The sequence below is a fragment of the Grammomys surdaster genome, unplaced genomic scaffold (genome assembly GCF_004785775.1).
Source record: "Grammomys surdaster isolate TR1022 unplaced genomic scaffold, NIH_TR_1.0 124988, whole genome shotgun sequence".
Lineage (NCBI taxonomy): Eukaryota > Metazoa > Chordata > Mammalia > Rodentia > Muridae > Grammomys > Grammomys surdaster.
The window spans coordinates 197180-220992 of NW_021619916.1; the positions used below are offsets into that span (position 1 = coordinate 197180).

Here is a 23813-nt window from a genome sequence, read left to right on the forward strand (position 1 = left end):
TCTCCTGCCTCTAGTCTTGTCTCTGCTATCCAGACAAAGACATGTCAGTCTGAAACCCAGAAAGGGGTAGTGTATTGGAAAGATGCCAGGGTGTCCTGACAGGCAGAATTGGTATACTGATGTCTGTAAGCCCCCACCTAATTTTCCAAGAGTTTCTTCATAGGAGTGCCCACACAGGAGTTACTTGTGGGAGTCTCTCCAGGAGGGACTGAAGGAAGGTAAAACAAAACAAGCAAGCAACAAACAAAACTGCATTCCCTCATCCAGAAGAAACCAGCCTTTGGAGCACCAGCTGGGAGAGGGAAGGGCACCTTTGGGGTGGGGCACAAGTAAAACTGGCTTAGGTCTCAGGATCCAGGGGAGATGCCAAGGTAGGACTTGCAGGTGGGTTGGCCCTAGCAACCTAGTCAAGGCTTCAGGCCACCTCCAGACAGGGCCCTTTTCTGTAATTCTGACCCAGTGGCAGGCCCCTGCTTGTCTCTCTGGGCCTGGCAGGTGAATCAGGTATGCTGGAATGCAGCAGGCAGAAGCCCAGCCTACATGCTGCCTGCATTCAGAGGGTGCCAGCTCTTCCTTTCCTTCACTTGCAGCACCTGGTTTTATCCTCTTGAAAGCTTAAGTTGACTCCTCTTCCCCTGGGGGATGGGGGGGTCGGCTTTTTTTTTAAAGTCACATTTCAGCAGCTAAGGCTCCCCAGGGTGGCATTTCTATGAAATGCCTTTCAGCTCAAAAGTTCTGCCTCTAGGTAGCCGCTCAGACGAGCAGCACCCACTGAAGGAAGTGCTAGGATGGCTTGGCTTGAGAAGCTGCCTTGGACCAGACCTTCAGCTCAGTGGTGGAAGGCTCTTTGGTGAGATTGCTTCTCACTCCCAGCTCTCTCTGTCCAAGGGAAATACATCTCTGTACTGTACATTCTATCTCCTAGGTAGTCTAGAGGCAGAAACAGACTAGCTAAGGACAGAATTCCATGTTGAGATGCAGGACCTGTAGAGAGCGGGACCTGAGCTGGCCCTGAGCCCCAGTGTGTGTCCTCAGATCTACTTCATCTGGGTGACAAGGACTCAGCGGCAGTTTGAGTGGCTGGCTGACATCATCCGCGAGGTGGAGGAGAGTGACCGCCAGGACCTGGTGTCTGTGCATATCTATATTACTCAGCTGGCTGAGAAGTTTGACCTCAGGACCACCATGCTGGTAGGTCAGGGCCAGCCAGGCACGGCAGGTGGGCCACTCTCAGGGCCAAGGGTTGGTCCTAGCAATGACCTCCCTCCCCCATTTTGTTTACCAGTACATCTGTGAGCGGCACTTCCAGAAAGTGCTGAACAGGAGTTTGTTCACGGGTCTGCGCTCTGTTACCCACTTTGGCCGGCCTCCCTTTGAGCCCTTTTTCAACTCTCTGCAGGAAGTCCATCCCCAAGTAAGTCTACTTTATATCTTAGTTCTCCACTCCTTTGGTCATTCAGGGGCTGAGCAAAGCTCTCAATCCTACTCCATCAAGGAAACAATTGGTCACTGCTGAGAATCCAGGGAGATTGGTAAGTTATAGACTGGAGAAACGGATGGAGGGCCACCCTAAGGTGGGAAGGAAGGATGAAGGGGACAGAGATTTGCCAACTCTGAAGCCTAAGTTCATCCACCAAACAGAAGAGCTCAATACTAGAAACATTCCTTATTATACAATCAGGGCTATACTCACCATTAACGCTCAGCCAGCTCTTCCTCTGAATGTGGACTCAATTTTCACCATGAACAGTAAGTGGGCTGGCCACAGATATCATATACACCAAGCTGTCCCTCAGTTTGAACATTGATTCAGTTGGTCCTTTTACAGTGACCTGTCACTTACAAAACTGAACTAGACTTAGAGTGAGCCAGCCCTCACCATACATGGTACAAAATAAACCTTCAGTGTGAACACTGGATGGATGGTCTTTAACAGAACCAAAAAGCTAGCCTGCACCAGGAACGTGAACCTGACTGTTGTTTTGAATACTGACCCAGCTCTACCAGTAAATATGTTCATCTTTGGCTCTTCCTCTTCCAACAGGTCCGAAAGATTGGAGTATTTAGCTGTGGTCCCCCTGGCATGACCAAGAATGTGGAGAAGGCCTGTCAGCTCATCAACAGGCAGGACAGGACTCATTTCTCTCACCATTATGAGAACTTCTAGGCCTCTTGCTCAGCAACTATGCCCACTACTGCCCTGCTGGGACAGCAGGGGCTTTGGCCTGTGCCTTAACCAGTACTCTTCTGGCCGCCTCAGCCTTAGCTCTTCCCACCTGCCAACTTGGTCCAGGTAGCCATGCTCAGGCATCAGGTGTGGGCTCAGAGATCTCTAGGGCCAGAATGTGTCTTGAGCTTGTCGAAGGAGCTCTGTTTCAGAACTATAGGTTCAGAAGTAGGGGAGCTTTGGAGTTGGGACACAGTGAGGAGTAAGCAAACATTCGGTAGACAACTTGTCACGTTTGTGTCTGCGTCTGAGTGGTAGTATGGATGCCCGCATCTCTGAGTCCTCTTTACTCTGTGTTCTTCCTCTCTTAAAAATGGTTCAGAAATGTCTTAGAGCAGCCAAGAGCAACTTACAGAAAAGAAATCCTCAGGACCAGACTAACTGAACAACTGATCTCTCAAATTTTAAAATGTAGTCAGAACCTTCTGTGCCCACTAACCGCCTGGAGCAGTGCCCCTCAGGTCTATCTCCCTCTTCCAGTAGTTTCTTTTGCAAATAAACAGTGTTTCCCCTTTCGGGGTTTCTTTTTTGCTGCCTTAGGTCAGGGTGGAGCTAAGGAAGTCATCCACCCTAGGGGTTTTCCACGGTGGTCCAGTATCTACTGAATAAAAGCACAAAGGCTGAATACCCCAACGGAGGTCCCTTCCCTAGGAAGGACAGAGAGGAGTCCTCAGGGAGCTGCAGTCAGCCTGGCTTCCTCCAGGGCATCAGCTATTCTAGCTCTGCCCAGAGACAAAGTCTTCCAGGCTGCATGAGGAGACAGATGTCTCCTAGCCCCTCTAGACTTGTTTTCTCAGGTGCAAAATGGTGGGTTCTCTTCCTTTCATTCAAAGGCAGAGCAACCCTCGGAGAATTTCTGAAAAGGTGCCCAATGCCAAACGATTCCGTCTATTCCCTCGTTTCTCAAATCATACATCCTCACTTTGGAGAAATTCCCAACTGATTCTCGGCACACATTAGCGTCACGGGCTTGGGTTGAGGCAAGGGGCCGCAGGTTGTCCTAACAGGACAACGGTCCCGAGGGCGTCTGTTCCCCATAGAGCAGCGGGGAGGCGTCGGACCCATGGGCATCCGCTGAGGTGAGTGGCCCCAGGCCCGGCCACCAGAGGGAGCTAAGGGAAAGGGACGCGGCGCGCCCACAGCCAGCCAGGAGCTGGGAGCGCGCCTGCCGCCCGCGCGCGCCTTCCGCGTGGCAGCGCCGCCCGCGCCGTCAGCCTGGCGCGCTGCCTCTTTGTCTCTCGGCGCCTCCCGCCTCCCAGACAAACGGCTGCTGGCGGGCAGCTGGGCTCGCTCGGAAGCAATGGCAGGAGTGGCGAAGCCTGGACGCCCCTGCCCAGCGTGAGATGTTTGGTCAAAGGATGCAAGTGGATGCTCGGAAAGTACTTTTCGTAGGCAGCCGGCATTGGCTCCAGCGCTGATTTATAGTCTGGCTCGTTCCCCGCCCCCTCCCGCCAACCCCTGGGCGGCGCCGGCGGCCGCGGTTCTCCTTGGCCAAGCCTTTGGCCGGGAGCCCGGGCGGGCGAGCCCGCTGGGGACAGGGGCTGGGGGTGGGGGACGGGAAGAGGGGAGGAGGCGGAGGGTGGGTGGTGCGGGAGGTCGCCACTTCCTCCCTAGTGTCTCACTAGGGCTGGGAGACCCCCTTCCTCCTCAGGCTTTCCTCTGTTCCCAGCTCCATACAGTCCCTTTATTCCAAGGCCCAAGATTCCCTCCCCTTTATAATAAATTAAGAAATCTTCAGCGCCTATTAGATCCTAGGACAAGGGGAAGCCAGGTTTCTAGCATGTCCTTGGTAAGAACCGGAGCCCTCGTGCAGGCGACAAGGGCTGGGTCCAGGTCTCACATCTACAGAGTCCGGATGGCCACAGGGTAGAGCAGGGACATGTGTTCCGCTCCCTTAATGGGCAGCTTGCGGCTGGCATAGTGGTGCACGATTTCAGGGACACTGCTGAAGGGTGGGCTGTTCTGGCCCAAGACATACTTGTGTTCCTTGGTCCTGGACAGCTTCATATGCATGAAGCCTTGACTGCTCCTAGGAAGAAAAAGATCCCAGTGACCAGGGGTTCTCCCCAGTCCCCGACTTCTACCCCCCCCCTCAGCAAATGGGGTTCCAAAGACAGCTTCAAATGGGAGGAGGATAGGGACGGAATGGTGGGGGAGGGGAGGGTTGAGTAGGTAGCAGGAGGCACTGGCTTTGTGGTGAGGACAACTGGGTGTGCAGAGAATGTGTGTGAGGTGAGTATGCAGGGTGTGTGCTGATGGGAAGTGCAGTGACCCGCACCCTCCAATTCTGGGATCCTAGGCCTAGCCCATCAGCCTCTGGCTAAGGCCAGTTTAACCCTCCCTTGATTTTTGAGACATCGATTCATGTAGTTCAGGCTAGCCTGTCTCTATCTCTTAATTACAGGTGTGTGCCAGTTTATGGGGTGCTGAGCACAGAACCCAGGGCTTTGTACACTAGCAAGCACCTTACCAACTGAACTACAGCCCAGCCTTATCCTCAGCTCTCCCTTCTTGAGCTATATGGCAGCACCAGTCTTTGGGTCTTAGACCAAGTCAAGCCCTTTCAGTTCTGCCAGCCAGCCCTTAGGCCTAAATTGACATCATCTGGAGACGGTTAGCATTACCTACCCAGAGTGAGGTATGATAGACAAAGGAATTATGGTGTGGAGGTGAGAGGGGATGGGAGTCCCTCATCCTGGAGTCTGATGGAAGCCTCTTTCCAGCAGAGAAGCAAGCACTTCTAGCACAACTGACGTTTGCTGCAAAGGCTGGCACAGACTTAATATTCCTTTCAAATGCAGAAATTTTATGTTGAGCAGGCCTTAATGCCTGCATGTATATGACCTTGAGGAGTGGCTCATTTTCCTATACTATAGTTTGGCTGAAACTTGTGTGTGTGGGGGAACCCTGTTTACAGCAAAGCTGTCCCACCTTCCTGTGTTCCTGTGGATCAAACTTTCACCTTAGCAACAGTAATCCTATCAAGAGCCCACCAGCGATAAGATAGTAACTTTAGTGATAAGATAGTAACTTTAAACCCAACCCAAACACATTTACGGTCAAAACAAGAGGAAGAACACGAGGAGGCTGCACCCTCTCCCTCCAGGAGCTGTGCTCACGTCCTTCTTATTTCCTTCTTTTTCTCATAATCCTCATGCTTAACTATATACTAAAATAACTTTGATAAAAACCTTCAAGTTTGCTTCATAAATTGGCTAGTCCTGAAACTCTTTCAGGCCACCAATCCTGGTTTGGCCTGAGTTGAGATCCCTAAAACCCTTGGAGGGAACTCAAGATGTTGAGGATGACAGTGGGACACTGGACATCTTTTACCTGTACCTCAAAACTCTGACAAGAGAACACCTTCCACTGTCTCTCCCATCTTCCTGAACTCAGAAAGTCAGCATGAGCTAGCCCTACCCTCCAGACAGCCAGTGTGCAAAGCTCTAGCCTGCTCTCAAATGCCCCCCTCCCTTAGAAAGTATGGGGGTGAGGCACTCAGTAAGAACCATTGTCCAGACTGCCACTGGCCTGGCTTGCCAAGCCCTGAGTCTGTAACACACCCACAGCCTTGGGCTAAAGAATGTTGGGTAGAGCACAGAGCCTAATTTGCCTCCTCCTAGCTTGAGCCCAGAGGAGCAAGCAAAGGGCCAAGAGGCCTGGTAAGGAGGCTGTTTCTGCCCTGACACCCTTGTTGGCAAGGAGTTGGCAAATCAGTTGCCCCATCTACCTGAGTACAATTTTTTTTTTTTTGACTAAAGAACTATTACACTGGGAAACAAATGAGGAACAAGAAGAATGGGGGTGGGGGGGACTGAAGAAAGGGGTGAAGGGAAACTGGCCCCTAAGACCTCCCCTCTCGGTCTGGTTGCTGAAGTCTTAGGAGTCTGCCTGGCTGTGTATCAGGATACGGAGGCATCTGGAGTTCTGAGATGCTGCCTGGTGTACAGAGTGAGCACACAGGCCTCAAGGGAAGGGAGCCAAGGGTGTGGGCAATGGGGAGGTAGGGCAGTAAGCAGCCCCCATATGCTGTGGGAAGCAGTGCAGGCCCTGTCTTCTCCCACCTCAGGATTTGAGAGTGACCCCCTTCCCACAGCCCACTTGGGAGAACCACCTCTCTCAAACTGCACAGGGAGTTTTCTCAAGGAACAGACTCAGGAGGGTAACTGGCCTTCATCGGCTTTACCAGCCTCTGGAAGAGGGGTGGCTGTGCTTTTCAACCCCCAACTAGTCCCAAGGGTCCATTAAGACACAGCAAGGTCCTTGCCAGACCCTAAGGGTGTTGGGTGGGACCAGCTGGGCCTGGGGCTGGCCAGGCTTTCTGAGGAAGCTGTTTAATTACCAGTGAAAGCCCTTCCATTAGGGAGAGAAGAGAAACCATAATTGTATTTCAGAGAAGCCATTTATATGCAAACGAGACCTTGGCAGACGGCCGGCGGGGGAGATGAGCTAGAGTAGCAGAAGTCCAGGCCTGCCTTCGTAGTCCTAGACTAAGGCAGTCCCTCACCCCTAGTTGCCCAGTTCCACTGACGTCCTAACCCTTGGTGGCACCTCTTTTAGGGCTGAACAGTACCAGATTTCCAGTAAAAGGCAGCTGGTGAGGGTTGGAACCCTGTCACTGAACAGTGTAATCCTTGAAGTCAGACTGAGCTAGGTATTGTGTTTGTGTATTTTGAAACAGTCCCTGGCTATGTTCTCTAGGCTGGCCTGGAAATCCTGGATGTAAGGAATCCTGCCTCAGCTTCCTAAGTAACTGAAACCACAGGTACTATGACCACATCTAGCTTAGAGACTTAATTATTAGCTGGTGACCTTGAGCAAGTAACAAAGCTCCTTGAATCTAGTTCATTTGTATTAAAAAAAAAAAAGAAGGAAGAGATTTATCAGCACAGCAGTAGTTGATTTGGACAAGTTATATATGCTATGCGGGACATGCCAAGAATTTCAATTATAATCTTAATAACAATGTAAATCATATTTTTGACAAATGAGTTTTTCCAAAATCCTCTTTTTGATTTTATAGTTTACAGACTCCTAGAATACAAGAGCTAGAAGAAACGCACAATATCAGTTCATTCTGCAAGAAAAGAATCTGAGGCCCGGAGAAGTTGTCTATGGTCACACAGCTAGTTTTATCAAATTCCAGGAATAGAACTGAGGGCACTTAACTCTCTTTGGTACATTTCTTGATGTCTTTTAGTGAAGATGAACAATCATCTCTTAAATGTGTGCAGTTCTACCCCCTGGACTTGTTTGAAGTGCGGGCGGGGAGCACTTACCAGTATCTAACATACCCGTGAATGTGGTGTGAGGTATCCAAGATACTCCCATATTGAAGGGGGAGGTAAACGGACACCTCACTCCAGCTGGCCACTGTGTAAATGGATGGCTATACTGGGTAAAATTCCTGGTTGCCAAGAGGAGCACTCGCCATCCTACTGTGGAGAGCCTGTGGGTCTGAGTGTGCCCTGTGTAGAGCTGCTCCCAAGGAACTCCCTGATGGGAACCAAGGGCCCTATCTTGGCTACCTCTTCCTCTCATATGCAGTGGACTCAGTGGAATGCTCTGCCTTCCTCCTAAGACCTGGCTCTCCCACTCCCACCTCACCCTGCTGACCTTTCAAGTAAAACTCCTCCCATATCTCCTTGCAGGTGCTTCTACATGTTAGCATTTAACCTTGACGACAATAATTTATCTTAAAAACATGCTGGGTACTAAGGCATTAAATCAAGTGCTATTATTTCCACTTAATCCTTCCCAATAAAATGGATCTTATCAAGAAATGGAGACCTTGAAAGGTTGAACAGCAAGTGGCAGAAACCTTCTGAACTGGACACTACCCTTCAAAGGCTCCCGCCTGAGGAGTCTCAGACATTTCAGGTTCCCCAGTGCCTGGGGGATGGAGCCAGCAATTGTTCACAGGGCAACTGGTTCTTCCCAGTCTGGCTGGACCAGAATAGAATGCCGGAGTCTTCTTCTGCCCTACAGGTTAGTGGGTCCCTCTACCCACCACCACGCCTACTCACTTGAGGGAGAGAGAGAAGTCATTCTTGCTGGTCTCACTGTTGCGCACCAGGTAGCTGGCCTCTTTGCACAGCCTCAGCAGGTTCTCGGCATCTGTTCGGCTGATGGCCCCGTGGTACCAGCTGAGGATGAGAGAGGGGAAGGAGGGCATCTCTGCTGGGTCCCTCGCCGTCCAGGCCCACCCATTCTGGGTGTCCCCTGCAGGGAAGCCAGTGCCAGGGGGGAGGAAGAGGGAGGGAGTCCCCAGCTGGACACAGACACTCACACCTGGTTTTCCAGAGGCAGTGCTGGATCTGTCCACTCCCCAAGGGGACTGCTGGGTTCCATGCCTAGAGGCTTGGCTGACTTGGGGTTCCCAGCAGATAGCCTGGGAGGTAGCCGCCCCTTCTCCTCCCGGCCAGGTGACAGGCAATTCTTCTCCGATCCTTCAAACTGGGCTGTAAGGAACAGACTGGTCATGGATTCTGAGGTGTCTAGAAGCAGAGCCTTCTCACACAGCCAGTACTCTACTTCTTCCAAGTCCCCACAAAGGCATGTTCTGAGAGGGCATGCTTACAAGCCTGCCTGCCTGAGTCCAGGGACAGAATCCTGGACCACTTCTGGGAGGGGTACAGTCCCTGAGACACACCAAGCCTCCTGGGGCTTCTCAGTCCACACAGGCAAGCGAAGGAGGACAACATGAGAAACCACTTAAGCTGTCTCCCTCAGTGGACTGTCTTCCTTTCTTCCATTCCCCCTTAGGGTGGCTTCAGTGTTGATAATATTGTTTCTTTCTCCTCAGAGTTCATTACCGTTCTCCAAATCACCCTGCCAGGCTGTAGAAATGACTTATTGATCTAAGAACAATTATATGATTCCCCTTGGTACCATCCTGACAGGCTAATCCTGTCCAAAGTCGTCAGACTGCCTGGCCCTCTCCACCCCAAGGTCACTGCCCATTGTCTTCCGTCCCTTCCATAGAAGTCAAGGGAGGTAGCTCTGCATCTCCAAAGCAGAGCAGCCTGGTAGCTGAGACAGCACAAGGGAACACTGCCGGCCCCTCCAAGTGGATCACATGCATAGGCAACACTCTGTTCTACCCTGCATTTACAAAGTACCTACAAATTCTCATGCGCAATGTACAATGGATGTTCATGTCTGCACACACCCACACACACACCCACACACACCCTTGGGTGTTCATGTAGAGGAAGAAGTTGATGCCTTTGCTTTTTCCTCCCAACCGAGGCTCTTTCTCCCCGTAGCTTTTATCTTCCTTCAGTCACTAGAAGCAAGGATCTCCTTTGCCAGCACCTCCCCATACCTCACAAACACCTGCCTTAGCAGGCAGAGCTCCACCCAAAAAGAACTTAAGTTTTTAAACAGTGGATTTTTCTTTTTTTAGACACAGTTCCACTCTATAGCCCAGGGTGTTACCGACCTATGTAGCTCATGACAGTCCTCCTGCCTCAGCCTCCCAAGTGCTGGAATTGTAGCTAACAACTGGAGTTTTGTGGAACAAATCCTAGGGAAAGGGCCTTTGTTAAGAGAGCGTGCATACAGCTCTGGGTGGGGGTGGGGAATGTGCATTGTTTTTTTCCTTCTTCCTCCAGGACAAGGGGGATTCTTCCAACCCAAGCCCACAGGGGCTAGGAGGTAAAAGACCTATCACCCTGGCCATAAGTTCCCAAAGAACCCACCGCTGCTGTCCTCCAGGCTGGGCTCAGGGAGGGGTGAAGCTGGACCGGAGATGTCCCTGTCCCCGTCAGGCAGGGAGGGGCTGCTGTCCAGCTGTCCCACAGGCGGAGGCCAAGGTAGGTCTTTGATGACCTTTATGTCAACTGGAGCCAGCAGCAGAAGGGAGGCAGGAAAGAGACAGTGACAGAGACAGAGAAAGGCAGAGGTTGAGACACCAAAACACAGAGCTAAGATACAATGTAGCCTAGAAAGGAGGAGGGGCAGAGGCAGAGACAAAAGTAGCTCTGAGGAGGGAACAGGACTGGAGGGCTGAGAAGGGCAGGCATTAACCACACCAGCTCAGCCCGGTGAGAGTGGGAGTCTTGAGTGGCAAACAGGAAGGCATAGGATCTTGCTTGGTCAGCCCTGCAGGTTCCCTAATCTTCTACCCCCTCACAAGCTTCCAGAAACCCAAAGGACCAGGAGAGTGCAACATGGGAGCAGGACCTGCCCACACCTCCCAGAACCACACCTGGTTCCCTGACACCCAATGTCCCCTTTACTCATCTATCCCCAGCCTGGGAACTGACAGACCAAGACTGGGATGAAATCTTGGGTTATCTGGAATACGCAGACTTGGGGCAGAGGGATTGTTTTTTTATAAATCAAATCCTCCTCCTCCCAGTCCTGAGTGACGCCACCAGTGGCCGGCTGCAGGACCACTAACGAGGTTTCCTAATGATGAACATAGATTTTCCCATTAAGCAATCCAAACAGTATTGATTCTCCAAGGAGACTTCTGGAGATAAATGGCCCATCCTTGATGGGTGTGTGCTTTACAGGAAGCAAAGCAGAAACCTGTGGTTTCACAGTTGGGCTGCCAGGGTGGGGAGGGCAGAGCTGAAGGCTGGATGCAGGATGAGCTGTCTCTGCGAGAGAGGTAGGTCTGTGTGGTGTGTGTGTGTGTGTGTCTGTGCATGTGTGTGTGTGTGTGTAGGGACATGGAAGCAAGGGTGAAATCTAATGTCATCTCAGTCCTCAAGAGTCAGGATTGAAGGCACTCTCCCAATTTAAGGCCCTTGCTCCACCCACCTGAGACTGCCAATATGCGCGTTTCCATGGTGGACTTGGGCCTGGGACACAGTGGTATGGTTGGGACAGGAGAAACCTGATCCTCATTTAGCAACCTCGCAGCTTCCATCTGCAGCTCAGAAATACCCTGGGAGCCAGACACCTCTGGCATGGCAGGGCCTGCCACTAGAGACTCAGCCTCAGAATCTAGGTTATACGTACATCAATTTGTATCATTTGAAGTGTTAAATACCCTCTTTGTCAAATAAATTTAACATATGTCTCAAGTTTCACAATCTGTACTGGAATGTCTTTATTTTTACCCAAATTCCCAAAGGTAGTTATAGCTCGGGCCGGCCTCGAAGAGGTGAGATGTAGAGAAGTTTGTTCACTCCTGCTGGGCACACAATGCTGCATCCACGCTGCCCAAGTCCCTACCCCACAGCACAGAACTCAATTACCCTGCCCTAGAATTCCACTCCTAGATCCTGCTTGGTTCCTAGGGTCTGCTCCTTCCATTCTCCTGAGCCTGGCAAGTATTCAGAGGGCCCAGCAAGCAAGACTCACCAGCAAAGGCTTTGGAAATCCGTTCCTTCTTCCACTCCCAGGGCTGGTCATACTCTTCCGGAGGCCTCTCGTCATCCTCAGGCAGGCGGGACTCCCTGGGCCAGGGCGTCCCCTCACCTTCCGGGCTGGCCCCCTCATCTTCTGGCTCATAGGGTGTGTCATAGAGAGGTAGGGGTTGACCTGCTGTCTCCTTAGAACCCCGGATCTCTGTCCGGTGCAAAGAGGAGAGAGGTGTAAGAGCATGCTCAACCCAGAGCCTCTGCCCTGGCTTGGGGAGAGCTCAGCAGCCACAAACCCTGCGTCCCTCAACCTGGAGACGTTTCCAGGGCTCAAGATCATGGGCCCATGGGAGGAAGTGGCAGACAAGTAGCAAAGTCAAAGGAGAAGGACCCCAGGATGACCAGCAAGGGCTGGAAAGCTGAAGAGGGCAAGTTAAGGAAACTGAGGCAGAGTCCTTCTGTAGTCCATCTCTCCCTTAGTGCCCAGCTCTGTTTCCTTACTCATTTCTACTTATGTTCTAGTTAAAGTAACTTCACAATCAGGAAATCCTCTGCTGTTCAGATACCATTGACCCCCTTTTATTAAGTTTCTCCTTGACAAGTCAACTTTATCCACTGTCTTCTCTCCTTCCTGTTGATCATTTTCTCCTGGATCGTCTCTTGGTCTCAGTTCCCAGGCCCAGGCCATGTTTCGTTCTTCCTACCCTGACTCCTAAGCTGTGTGCCGAGACCTGACAGCATCAGTACATCGGGAGTGCTGGTCCTCCTTCTCAGCTGTTACCAACGAGTCATGCTGTCCTCAGCTCCCTTCAGACTCATCACCTTCTCCAGAGCTAGGAAATCATTTTAGGATCACTGATCTAAATCTGAGAAAAGCTCCAGAGTTAACTTGCCACAAAATGTGTATTTTAGGACTGGGACACTTGCTTAGCATACACAAGGCCTGGGTTTAATCGCCAGGACCATCCCTGCTTCCAGCCATTCTCCCCATAAAAATGTATAATTAAAGCACTTAAATTTTCACATATAATTCCAGGATATTCACAGCCCATATTAACTCTCAGACCTAACCTGGGTATCCCTTCTTATTCTGTCAGCTTCTGCCCACCTCACTGTTCCTGTCGGACCTCACTCGACTGCACTCTTTAACTTCATCTGCTCATTCCCAATACCGCATGACTTCCAACTTCGCCTCTCCATAGCTAGACTTTAATTAGAACAAACCTCCACCTTACAGACTCTTTGAAATAACCCACCTGTGATGACAATCTTCCCCTCACCAATCTCTAACAAGGAGGGCAGGGCAGTTTATCTGATTGGCCAGCGAGTGCTCACTCTCTTCCTCAGCTCTGCCTTCTTGCAGAAACACATTTTGTCCCTGTACAGAGGCTCACAGCTACCCTGTGCTGCCAAGCCTGGGTAAGCATGTTTAATTTTCTTGAAACGTATTTTTAAAAACATTGTGTTAACATTGCTAAGTTATATCCTTCAGTCAACTTTATCAGTAATAAAGAATGTTTAATTACCGGCTCCTTGGAATCCCAACAATTGGGCTGGGCATGGTGGCATATGTATGTAGTCCCAGCACTTGGAAGGTAAGGTCAGGAGGATTGCTGTAATTTCAGGCTAGCCTGGATTACGTAATAAGTTCCAGGCCAGCCTGGTCTACATATTGAGACCACATCTTATAAAACCAAACAAAAATACAACAATACCAAGAAGTAACAAACCAAACCATTTCTGAACTAGCTTGCTAACTCGGCTTTATGACAGGTAGCTCTTCTAGTGCATTCTGTATACCACGGCCTCAGAAATCCCCTTAAATGCCATATTAATCTTCTTTCTTCTCGCACAAGTCCACACCCTTTACTTCACTCTTTGCATCCTTCTTGCTCTCTGCCATCTCAGAGCCTGAAGCACCACTTCTCTTGGTCTCCCCTTCACCCCTCCTCTCCGGTCCCCTCCTGTCCTTTTTGTTCACCCCCTACTCTGACTCTTTCCCTGGGTCATCTCTTGGCCTGTTTCCCCTAGGGCAGGTCTGACTCAGTCCTTTCTACTCTGACTCTGAACGCTTCCTTGGACCACTCCATGGCACCCAGTGCATCTGCTCACATGCTGTTAGTGCTTCTCTTTGATAACGTTAACTCAGATTTATCACATTTCCAAAGGCTACTGACTGACTCTCTTTTGGGAATGTTTGACTCAACTCCCACCGCCATCCTGGAGCTAGGAAGCCTGTCTCCAGTGCTTCCACTGGACCTTTGGTTACATGACCTCCCCTGTGGCCTCAGATGCCACAGCTTACACCTTCTCTTCCAAAAATCTTGAAGGCCCTGACCACATTCCTAAGGACCTGGTACAGGCTGGCTTTCTCCCTAACTGCCAGGGACCATGGGACCAGTCCTTGGATTTGTTGTGCAGAGCCAAGGCCTCAGGGAGCAATCTCCCTCCTCCTCAGTACGTACCAGCCATCATCTTTTGGGCCTCATAGGGCTCCATGTAGCCATCATTCTCAGGGACCTTCTCTGGAACTCCTGAAGTTCCTCCTGAGCCTTCACCAGTCTCCTGAACATCAAATGGGTCCGCATAGTCCTCTAGGATTGCCAACTGGGAGAAGGCAAAGAGAACAAGGTTCAGACAAGGACAGGCAGCTCTGCTCCCCCTGGCAGAGATGGAGCTTCTTTCTTTTCTGCTAATTTTCTGCCTTGTGGTCATGTTCTAGGCAGAATAACCAGGATGAAGCTATTGGGTCTCAAGAGTTAATCTTAGGGTCCGAGCTGGACAACAGCCTATGCACAGAGAGAACTCAAAAGCAACGGCTACAAACGTGTGGCAAGAGTTGTGCAGAAGAGCTGAACAGTGAGGCATCTCAGAGATTAGCACAGCATAGCCTGCCACATGTCCAGATGCTCAACAAAGAGCCAGTGACCTTGGAGAAACTAAACCTGAAGGTGCAGCACACACCTTTAAGCCCAGTACTCAGAGGCAGAGGCAGGTGGAGCTCTGGGAGTTCTAGGCTGTTCCAGGCAGAAGGAGGAGGGGCAGGAGGAAGAGGGAAAAGAAAGACATCACTTTGTCACCCTTCTGTTGTCAGGTCCTTGTTCTATGGGGATGGGATCATAAACTCTCTTTGAAGAAACTGGACAGCAGGGAGTTAGGAAATACATGGTAAACTATTCGACTTAAATGAACATTCAAATTTGGAACCCCTGCTATTTCTGTGCATGGCTATCGACTTGTAGCTGGTGGGGCCTCTCAGCCTCCTGGGAGGAAAATGCCTCGGGGACACTACTGAAACGGCTGAGTTCCCAGAGGCCAGGACCCAGAAAAACAGTCTTAGCTTTCCATTTCCCCTTCTCGTACATTGGCAAGCCTAGGTTCTTGCTCCCAGTGACAGCAGAGGAAGCTGAGGCACTCAGGGCTGGGCAGGGCAGGGCCGGCAGAGGACAATGGAGTCTTTCTCCAAACAGGGCAGGAAAAGGTAGGACTCACCCAGCCAGACCCTGGAGCACTGTACCACTTAGAGGGTCATGGCTGGCATCAGAGGTGGTTCTGGGACTCATGGCACAGGGAATGGCCTCTTCTGTATTTCACCCAACTGAAGCCTGCACTTCAGATCTGAGGGAACCAGCTGAGCCAGGTGACCACCCTGCCCTCAGTGAGGGGATCTGGGAATGGGGATCCCTGGGAGGACAAGATGGAGAAAGAACCAACCCCACCTCACACATCCCTATGGCCCCATGTGTCCCATCTATAGGTTTTCTGAGGTTGTCCCAGTGGCCGCCTCTACCTTATCCTCAGGTGTTTTAGCTCCTACCTTGGTTCAGTCTGGCCCTCATGTCCTTTAATTCCCTGCATACCTGCTGCTTGGGGTAGCTCACATCAACCCACCAGTAATCCAGGTCATCTGCTAGCCTACACATCTCATGCGCATCTCTCTAGCTCCAATAAGCAACTGACGGAAGGCTGTAAACACCCTTCTTTATTCTATCAGCACCGTCTCTCTCGAGCCTTCACCCCAGTCCTCCTTTCTCCAGGAAACATCAATCTCTTCAGGCCCATCACACACTGTCCCCCTATCCCCAACTTTTTTTCCCCTCCAGGCCATTGGTACCCACAGCATCACCCACTGCCCAGTGCTGGCAATTCTGCCAGTCAGCACACAGCATCAACTCGTGTGTGGCAGCCATTCTACAGTGCCTGCGTCACCTGACACATTATCCTTACACCTCACAATAAACAGACCTCCAGTGTTTTGAGAAGAGTTCAAGGTTAGAGAACATGAGATTCTACTTTCCTCTTTGGACCATGCTCTGAAAGCACCATGGCTGTTTTACTCAATGGTTTCCTCTCTGCCTGCACACCACTTTCCTGTCCTGGCTAATCCTTGCTCAAGTTCCTTCTCTCAGAAGCCCCTTCCAGGCTCCTCCCGGCCCAGCCTGTGAGGTACCTCTGTCTGATTGCTTTGTGTGGCAAATGCTTATTCTACTGTTGGTCTTTTGGCAGACTGGGCACTTCCTGGGGGCAGGACCCACATTTATAGCTAAATACCCAAGAACTTACACCTCTCAGTAATTATGTTAAATCTACCACATAAAAGGAGAGGAGTGGATGAAAAGCACTCTCCCCTCCCCTCGATTGATTTAGAAGATGTAGAAAAAATATAAGCTTAGGTAGATATGGTCATTAAAGGAAGACCCAAGTCTTTCCAAACAAGACTGCGTGCAATCTTCTCAGGTGCAGCCCTCAACACCCTTCCTAGCCTCCTGGAACCTTACTTCAGAGCCCTTCCAGGCCTCCCCTCAGCAAGTTTGGTTAGAGTTGTACACCGTTGCTTTTTCCTGGAATCCCTACCCCTCCCAGGCTGGCGTGGGCCTCTCCAGTACCAGCTGACAGTGCCTGTAGGCAACCAGGTGGTGGTTCTGCAGACAGCTCAATAGCTCCTCTGTTGCACTCCTGGTTCCACACCCTGCTCCAGGAAGCCCCAGACCCCCACCCTGGGCTACCCACAAGGCCCAGAACAGGAGTGGCAGCAGAGTCACCAGCTGGGAAGGCTGGCAGGACTGGTACCCACTCTGGGCACAGAAAATCCAAGTCAGATCCCAAGCTTGCTTGCCCAGTGTTTCAGTGTCTAGTGGGGGATAAACTGCTTACAGGAAAACAGTCCCTGCAGACTACATTTGGCGTACTACAATTTGTTGTCTGTGGTCCCCTGACCCTCTCTGATGTGCCCACTACTCTACCCAACACTCGTCACAGGCCCACCACACAGCAGATGCTGAATGCGTATTTACTGGATGTCTAAAGAGCTTCTACTCAGGCCTCTATTGAAGTGACATCTGTGCCACCTGCCCCAGTCACTCTGACCTTTGAATGACCTGAATGATCAGTGGCAGTGGGAGGCTCAGGCTCACTGGAGAATCCATTTTTGAATGGGGATCAAAGCCTCTGGCTAAAGGGTGGATGGGGAGAACTGCCACCTAGGGCACCTAACACAAGAGCAATACTCAAGCATCCCCTCTTTCCTGCCGGTGTGCTGCTAAAGTGCTCAAATACTTCCCAACAAGGAGGTAAGGCAGCGGCTACTTGAAGGGCCCTGTATCACACCCTGCTCTCTCTTCTGCCATCCTGTAAGCTGTGCTGTCTCTAGGACCCTGGCACTCATCTGTTCAGTTGGGCAGTGGCCCTCCCAGAGCAGTTGCAAGCCTCTGAATCTCCTTCCTCCCCTCCCACGGCAGCTAACAGGACTGCCATCTGTGTCCACCTTCCACTCTGCAGTTGGCCCCAGCAATGTTTCTGACCCTACCCATGGGTTCCGGGGCCAGGTGTTGGTGTTTGCAGAACAGGTACTTTGTGGACTCCAGAGTTCCCAAACTCTCTTATTGCATAATTACTCCACAGCTTCAAGTTCACAAGTCTCTCGCCTCCGCCCCCAAACCCCTGCTGTAGCAGAAAGGGTAAGGCATAAATAGCAAGAAGGAGCTGTAAGATTCTTAGCTGGAAGGTTGACGGGGATGAGTGGTCAATGAATATTAGCTCTTAGGGCTGGAGAGATGGCTCAGCAGTTAAGAGCAGTGGCTGCTCTTCCAGAGGACCTGGGTTCAACTCCTAGCACCCACATAGCAAAGCTTCAGTTGGGGCAGTCAACCAATGCCCTCTTCTGGTGTTCACAGGCACTGCAATGCACAAGACTGAGACCCAATTCTTTCCTCGATTTTTAGATTTATATTTTAGTTTAGGAGTTGAGGTCACAGTCCAATGATAAGAGCATTTGCCTAGCAAGGCAAGACCCACACCAGGTTCAATCTTTAGCACTAGAAAAAAAAATCACTTGAGCGTTGACAGTCTGATTCTCTTTGATTTAGTATTTCCCCACAGTATTTAACCCTTTGTCACTCAAAACCAATGACCTAATCAGTGTGGTTAAGAGGACAGTACTTACTTTCTGAGGTCAAACATCTGTCCCTGCTACTCCTACTTACTGTAATACCTTCTCCTGTTGTACATGCTTGGGAAATACGACCGTAACACAAATGGGTTATTTCCTGACTTCTAATTGTAAAAGTAATGCCATACTTACAAAACACCCAAACATCACAGACATGTAGCTGATGTCACCAACCCTTGTAAGGCCTTTGGGTGTGTCATGTCTCTGTTTACTTCAAGACAGTTCTGCCAGTGGCAGGCTCCAGTGCTCTAGGCACAGAACACACCATCTCTTCTCCTGGAGCCTCTGTTGCTAGTTAGCAAATGCTGCATGAATGCCGCCTCTCCACTGGGCCCTGCTGCTGAGGGCCCTGGTGTGGCACTCAGACTAGAATCATACTGCTGGGTCGGCAGCTTCAGGTCTACTGCTTGCCGGCTGAGCAGCCCTACAAGTGGGACTCAGCACCCCTGTGCTTCAGCTCCCCATGAACAACCCAGGGATAGACTCTTTGAGGGCTGCTGTAAACACTGGACCAGTATACATTAGCTGCGGGAAATGGTGCCAGGCACAGGATACACGCTCAGTAAATGCCAGCCACAGTATTATTAAAGACAGAGAGATCAAATTTTGGGGTCCCCCAAGAGCTCATACTAACAGACATAAAATAAGCTCTAAGGAGAGTGAAGCACCCTGAGGTGTTCTGGAGTTACCCCCAAGTCCATGGTTTGCAGGAGTTGGGCCTCATTCTTGCTCTTACATAATGTCACCATGGTTCTGGGATGAGGACAAGTAGAATTACAGGAGGTACCCCCTCGGGGTACTCAGCCTGGGCAGCTTTCTTCTCCTACCCACAAGCACCAGGGTCTCAGCTGTCGCCAGCTCTCAAGAGGCAGAGTGCAAGGGTCAAGGTGTTGACCAAGTCACTCACTGGCCAGGCCAGTGTGGATATCTCCTAGATGTCTGGTTCCAGACTGTGGTACTCAGTGTGAGGAGGCAGCATCTAACAGAGGAAACAGGCCAGCCCACAACCCATCAGCAGTCAGTCTCCAGCCATCCTTGGAGTGCCAGTGACAACACAGATAACCAGCCCAGGGCTGGTCTAACTGGGCAACACCAGTCCTTCCTCTTCCCCACACCTCCCTTTGTCACATTTTCCTACTGCATCTGAATAAGCACAAGATAAGTTAACCAGACTTCCACACTCTGTGAAGACATAAGGCAAAAAAAAAAAAAAGATAAGAAAAACCTCAAAAAACAAACAAACAAACAAAAACAAACCCCCAAACAAAAGCAAACACACAAGAATCCCAAAACAAAAAAGCCAAGGAACAGGTGTTCCTCTCAGCACACTTAAGGACATACACAGCACACTCAAGGAACACTGTCTAAGAGTGGTCCTAGCTTTGGCAGTCTTTACACGATCATCTGCACAGAAGCATCATGACCGAATATAGACACCTCAGCCTCTTACCTCACCGTTTTCTTCCTGTTTGCTCCCTGCTTTCTAAAAGGAGCCTGGATGCTCCAAGCCTACGCAGTACATCTGTGACACACACCTGTTGTCAGAAGTTCTCAATACTGGGGCTCAAATGCTGGCTCAGATTGATCCCTAGGACCCACTGCTTGGAAGGAGTTGCTGACCTTCCCATGTGTGTCTGTATGCAAGTATACACACAATATACATACACATTTTAATTTTAAAAGGGTTTTCAGTATAGGGCTAGAGGGGTGGTGCAGCAGTTAAGAGTGAATGCTCCTCTTGAAAAGAATCTGAATTTGGTTCTCAGCATCCACATCTGGTAGCTCACAACTTCCTGTGACTACAGCTCCAGGGGATCTGACACCCTCTTCTGGTCTTGACGGGCACTGCATTTATATACATAGTCACATAAGATGCACAAAAGTGTGTGTGTACATACACACATACACACACACACACACATATATATATATATTAAAATGTTTAAAACTGTTAATGAAATCTTTTTAAAAATTTTTTCAATTTCAATACTATTTTGGGGGCTACGTACTCCTGTAAAAATTTGAGAGCTATGAGCCTTTTCCCATATAAATGAGAAATACCTGCACACAACTTCTGGGTGCTCAAGAGCCCTAGGGTTGCCCTCGTGAGCTAGGAATAAGAGACCTGGTATCAATACGGGGTGCCTGTTTTATTATCTACATCAGGTCTCGAATTCACATTGGCACAACAGAGGATACACTGCAGATGTGATAAGCAACTCAGCCTTCATTTTATCACAGCCTCTCATTCCTTTTCCCTAATTAGATCATGTTTTTTTCCTGTTGAAGCTTGGAGAACAGTGAATGCATGAAGAGGAGGCCCAACACCCTGGACCTTCTGCCGGAGCAGAGACTGGAAGTGGGACAAGGGCCCAGCACCAGAGGAGGTTCTTTGGGGGCCATCTGGCCAGGCCCTAGCTGCCGGTTGCAGGGTGTTGCTCTTGCTGTTCCCACACCTGCCCTGCCAGGCCTGGCCAGATGGTCAGCTCTGAGTCTTTGCCAGCTGTACCAGTGGGTTTCAGAGTGGGCTGGCAGCCAGAGAGCCCAGCAAAGAAGGCTAATGAGCCCCCAGGACCTCAGGGCCGTGTCCAGATCTCATTCCCTCTTGCCTCCTCACCCTATGTGCCTTTGCATCTCCAGCTTAGTGGGAAAGCACATCTACCCATTCCATCCAACCCCAGGACACGGCCCCCTCGGGTGCTCTGGAACCTCTTTCTGCCAGCCAAGGAAAAGAGAGGGGAAGCGGCCACCGAGTATAGAAACCGCAGCTCAGTGGGAGTGTCGGTCCAGAGGCAGCACTGTACACTCAGTAGGCCCCGAGGGTGTCTGGCCACCTGGGTTTGGGGTAAGAGCTCAGTTACCTTGTCTGGCTTAGCTTTTCCTAGGGGAATACTCTGGGATCTCTCAAATTCCGTTCCTAGATGGTAGGGAGTTGACTGATTTCTGAATAATGAGGAGCCATAGGTCAGCCCATGGGACAGCTCAGATGGTACATCCTGGATCCTTTCATCACACACACCAAAGAAAGCACAGATTGTGTGGCTCCTGGGAGAGCCTATCGGATTTCATTCCTGTCTCTGTGGCTGGCTGGCAAGAGACTCAGACACCTCTTGTGCATCCCCTCCCCCAGGTCTGAAAAACCCCACAGGTCAGAGCTGACCCAACTGAAGCACAGAGCATGGATAGTCTCGGCAGGAAGGGTCTGAGGGTCTGTGCATAGGGCTACAGCTCCTTCCTTGGAGGGTTCTGGGAAAATATGAGAGGAAAACCATGTCTTGGAAATCCCTGCCCCTTAAGCCACCCTGTTAACGGATACGTACCATTTCAGGACACTGGGTCAGACACTATGGAGACAGAGAAATGACAACAACAACAACAAAAATGGACGTTTTCCTGGAGGAACCCACAGTGTGGTGGGCAGCTTGTTAGGTCACTCTAAGCCACTACTGGAAGAATAGTCAAGGACAGCTGAGACCACAGGCCAACAGCCAGTGGCCGGGGAGGAGGAGACTGGTCTGCAGGGGAGGACAAGGCCTGGCAGCTCCCTCTGTTCACTGTCATACCCGCATTGAGCCAGATAAGAGCAGGGCAATCAGGAAGGAGACTGCACTCGGCCTGGAAGAAGGGCCCTTGGACCTTCCTCTTCAGCTTAAGGATGGTGAGCCGGCATGGTCAGCCATACTCTGTGGCAACAACTATGGGGGAAATGATTCACACACCTCTTATCCAGCAAGCCTCGCAGGACAGCGATCTTTTGGCTAAAAAGCCCAATTGTGAAACCTGAGGATTCAGGTATTAACGGCTCTCTAATCAGATAAAAATCTTCTCTACTGAGACGAGCAAGCCCTGGAGGGATGAGCTCTCAGACACGTGGAGGGCAACAGAGCTGGGGTGGCTCAGAGTCACTGCCCTCCGACTTAGGGAGACTAAGGACAGCTTTCAACTGTCTATCATCCAGGACAGGATAAAACTGGAATTAAGAAGGAAGGTAGATGTCCTGAGAAACAAACTATTGGGAGGCTTCCTCCAGAGACTGCAGATCCATGAAAAGCTCCAGTCTCAGAATGGTCAGAAAGAGGGAAGCCAAGAAGAGATGATGAATGAACCCAGTCACTCAGCCTTAACTGGGCAACAGGTCCTGACCACCAAGTGTCCCCATACTTGGGGGAACACCAGAAGGAGTGCACCTGTACCCCAAGGATGAATTTCTTCAGTAAGAGATGGACAATGCTCATATTGACATCCGGAGTACATTTCCCTTCTCTAACCCCACTGGGAAAGGCAAAGCCCAGTGCTCGCTGTGTTCACGTAAGAAATCTTAGTTTTCAGCTCCTTTCTGGGCTTCAGACCTGCAAAGATGCCTGGACTCCAGGACAGGGTGGGAGGATGGAGAAGGGGAAAGGGAGGGGGAGAGGAAAGCTTTGTGGAGGGAAGAGTCAAGAGATCAAAGGGCAGAGAAGCCGCTGCTCTGGAGAGGGCACAAAGGCCATAAACCGGCAAAGGGGAGGGAGGGGTGTTTCTCAATGCCCGTTAGAAAAAAGGCGCCAGGGTCAGGGTGGAAGATTGCAAAGCTGAGGGAAGAGCCCATGAGGGAGGTCGTCCGGAGTCCTGGGGCCCTAACAGGAAACAGGGCAGAGTTTGGGGCTCAGATTAGTGGGTGGAGAAACTAACAAAGGGGTTAAAATTTGAGCCCCCGTGTCAGGGACTAAGCTTGTATCAACCAGAAATACTGACAGCTAAAGGCTGAGCCCCAGCCCGGCCACCTTTGTCCCTCCCTAAATCTCCGACCTCAGACCACCATCCCTCCTGGACACCCACGCCCGGCGCAGCACTCACCCTGTCGCTGCTGGCAGGGGGTCCGGAGTCCGGAGGGGGCGCTGGGGGGCCGGGGGTCTCGACCCGAATGAGGCGGTGCGGGGGTGAGCCATGGCGCGGGGGCGGAGTGGGGCCAGGGACGGCTGGGGTGGAAAGGGCGGCGGACGCAGACGAGCCCCCGGAGTAGGGGTCCTCGAAGTCGCGGTCTCGCTGCAGCCGGTAGGCGGCCAGGATGTCCGGGGGCGGCGCAGGGGGCGCGGCCGGGCAGGGCGCTGGGGGGCGGTAGTCGGGCTCTGGGGGGGCGGGTTTGGCGCCCCCTCCGCCGCCGCCCCCGCGGAAGCCCAGGTGCTCCCGCAGCCACTTTGCGACTCCGCCACTGCCTCCCCCTCCTGGGCCGGTCCCCGCACCCCCAGCCCCGCGGCGAGATCCCCCGGGGCCGCCCCCCGCGCTGCCCTGCGCCCGCGGCCCGGGGCCGGAGCCCGTAGGAGGAGCTCCGCTCAGTAGCATGGGGCCCTCCCAACTGAGCGAGCAGACTCGGGCGGCGGGGGCGGGGCTAGAGGGGGCGGGGCTGCGCCGGCGGGAGGGGCGGAGCTCGGCGTCAGTGACAGGAGGGGCGGGGCCCACTGCCTAACGGGGACCGGAGGACTCTGAGTGGAGTAGATGGGAGACTGCGGGGTGCGGGGAGCAGTTGCTGCGCCCAGGGTGAATCCTCCACGTGTCGCTACGCGTGCTCCTGTGGGGCGCGCACTAGTCCCATCTGCTCTTCTTTTTCACCTCCCAGTTTGCGTCAGACGCGGGAAGATGAGTCCCCAGGCACATCCTACCCATCCTTATTCCTTTCTCCCAACCCAAAGACCCAAACAACATTTTCGAAGAAGCTGCTCTTTAGATGTGCCTATTACTGCCTTCACCTTGGGAGTACCGCCTACCTCCTCCTATCCCTCAGCTCATACCCAAACCTAGGTTGCCTTTCTACCCAGGCAAACTTCTCACATGGCATGTAATC

General features: G+C 51.5%; 2 protein-coding genes across 2 annotated transcripts in view; one reads left to right on the forward strand and one right to left on the reverse strand.

Annotated features, from left to right (window-relative positions):
- The window catches only part of Duox1 (dual oxidase 1), a 32072-nt gene extending 29905 nt beyond the window's left edge, over nt 1-2167 (forward strand). The window contains exons 30-32 of the mRNA XM_028784962.1: nt 1036-1191; nt 1286-1414; nt 2045-2167. Coding sequence (XP_028640795.1) covers nt 1036-1191; nt 1286-1414; nt 2045-2167 — 408 coding nt within the window. The remainder of the gene's footprint in view (nt 1-1035; nt 1192-1285; nt 1415-2044) is intronic.
- Nucleotides 2168-3607: 1440 nt separating this feature from the next.
- Shf (Src homology 2 domain containing F) lies at nt 3608-23314 on the reverse strand. Its single transcript, XM_028784975.1, has 6 exons — nt 22829-23314; nt 14010-14151; nt 11546-11752; nt 8517-8688; nt 8254-8373; nt 3608-4256 (listed from the first exon to the last, which is right to left on the reverse strand). The coding sequence occupies exons 1-6, from the start codon at nt 23312-23314 to the stop codon at nt 4070-4072; spliced, it is 1314 nt and encodes a 437-aa protein (XP_028640808.1). The 3' UTR covers nt 3608-4069.
- Nucleotides 23315-23813: the final 499 nt, after the last annotated feature.

Bases quoted from the DNA above. Each gene is read 5' to 3' on its own strand.
- Shf (XM_028784975.1), bottom strand. From the start codon at position 23,314: ATGCTACTGAGCGGAGCTCCTCCTACGGGCTCCGGCCCCGGGCCGCGG. The intron at 11,753-14,009 runs GTACGTACTGAG...TGCACCGGACAG, and splicing joins GGCCCAAAAGATGATGGCTG to AGATCCGGGGTTCTAAGGAG. The intron at 8,374-8,516 runs GTGAGTGTCTGT...TCTCATCCTCAG, and splicing joins CTGCCTCTGGAAAACCAGGT to CTGGTACCACGGGGCCATCA.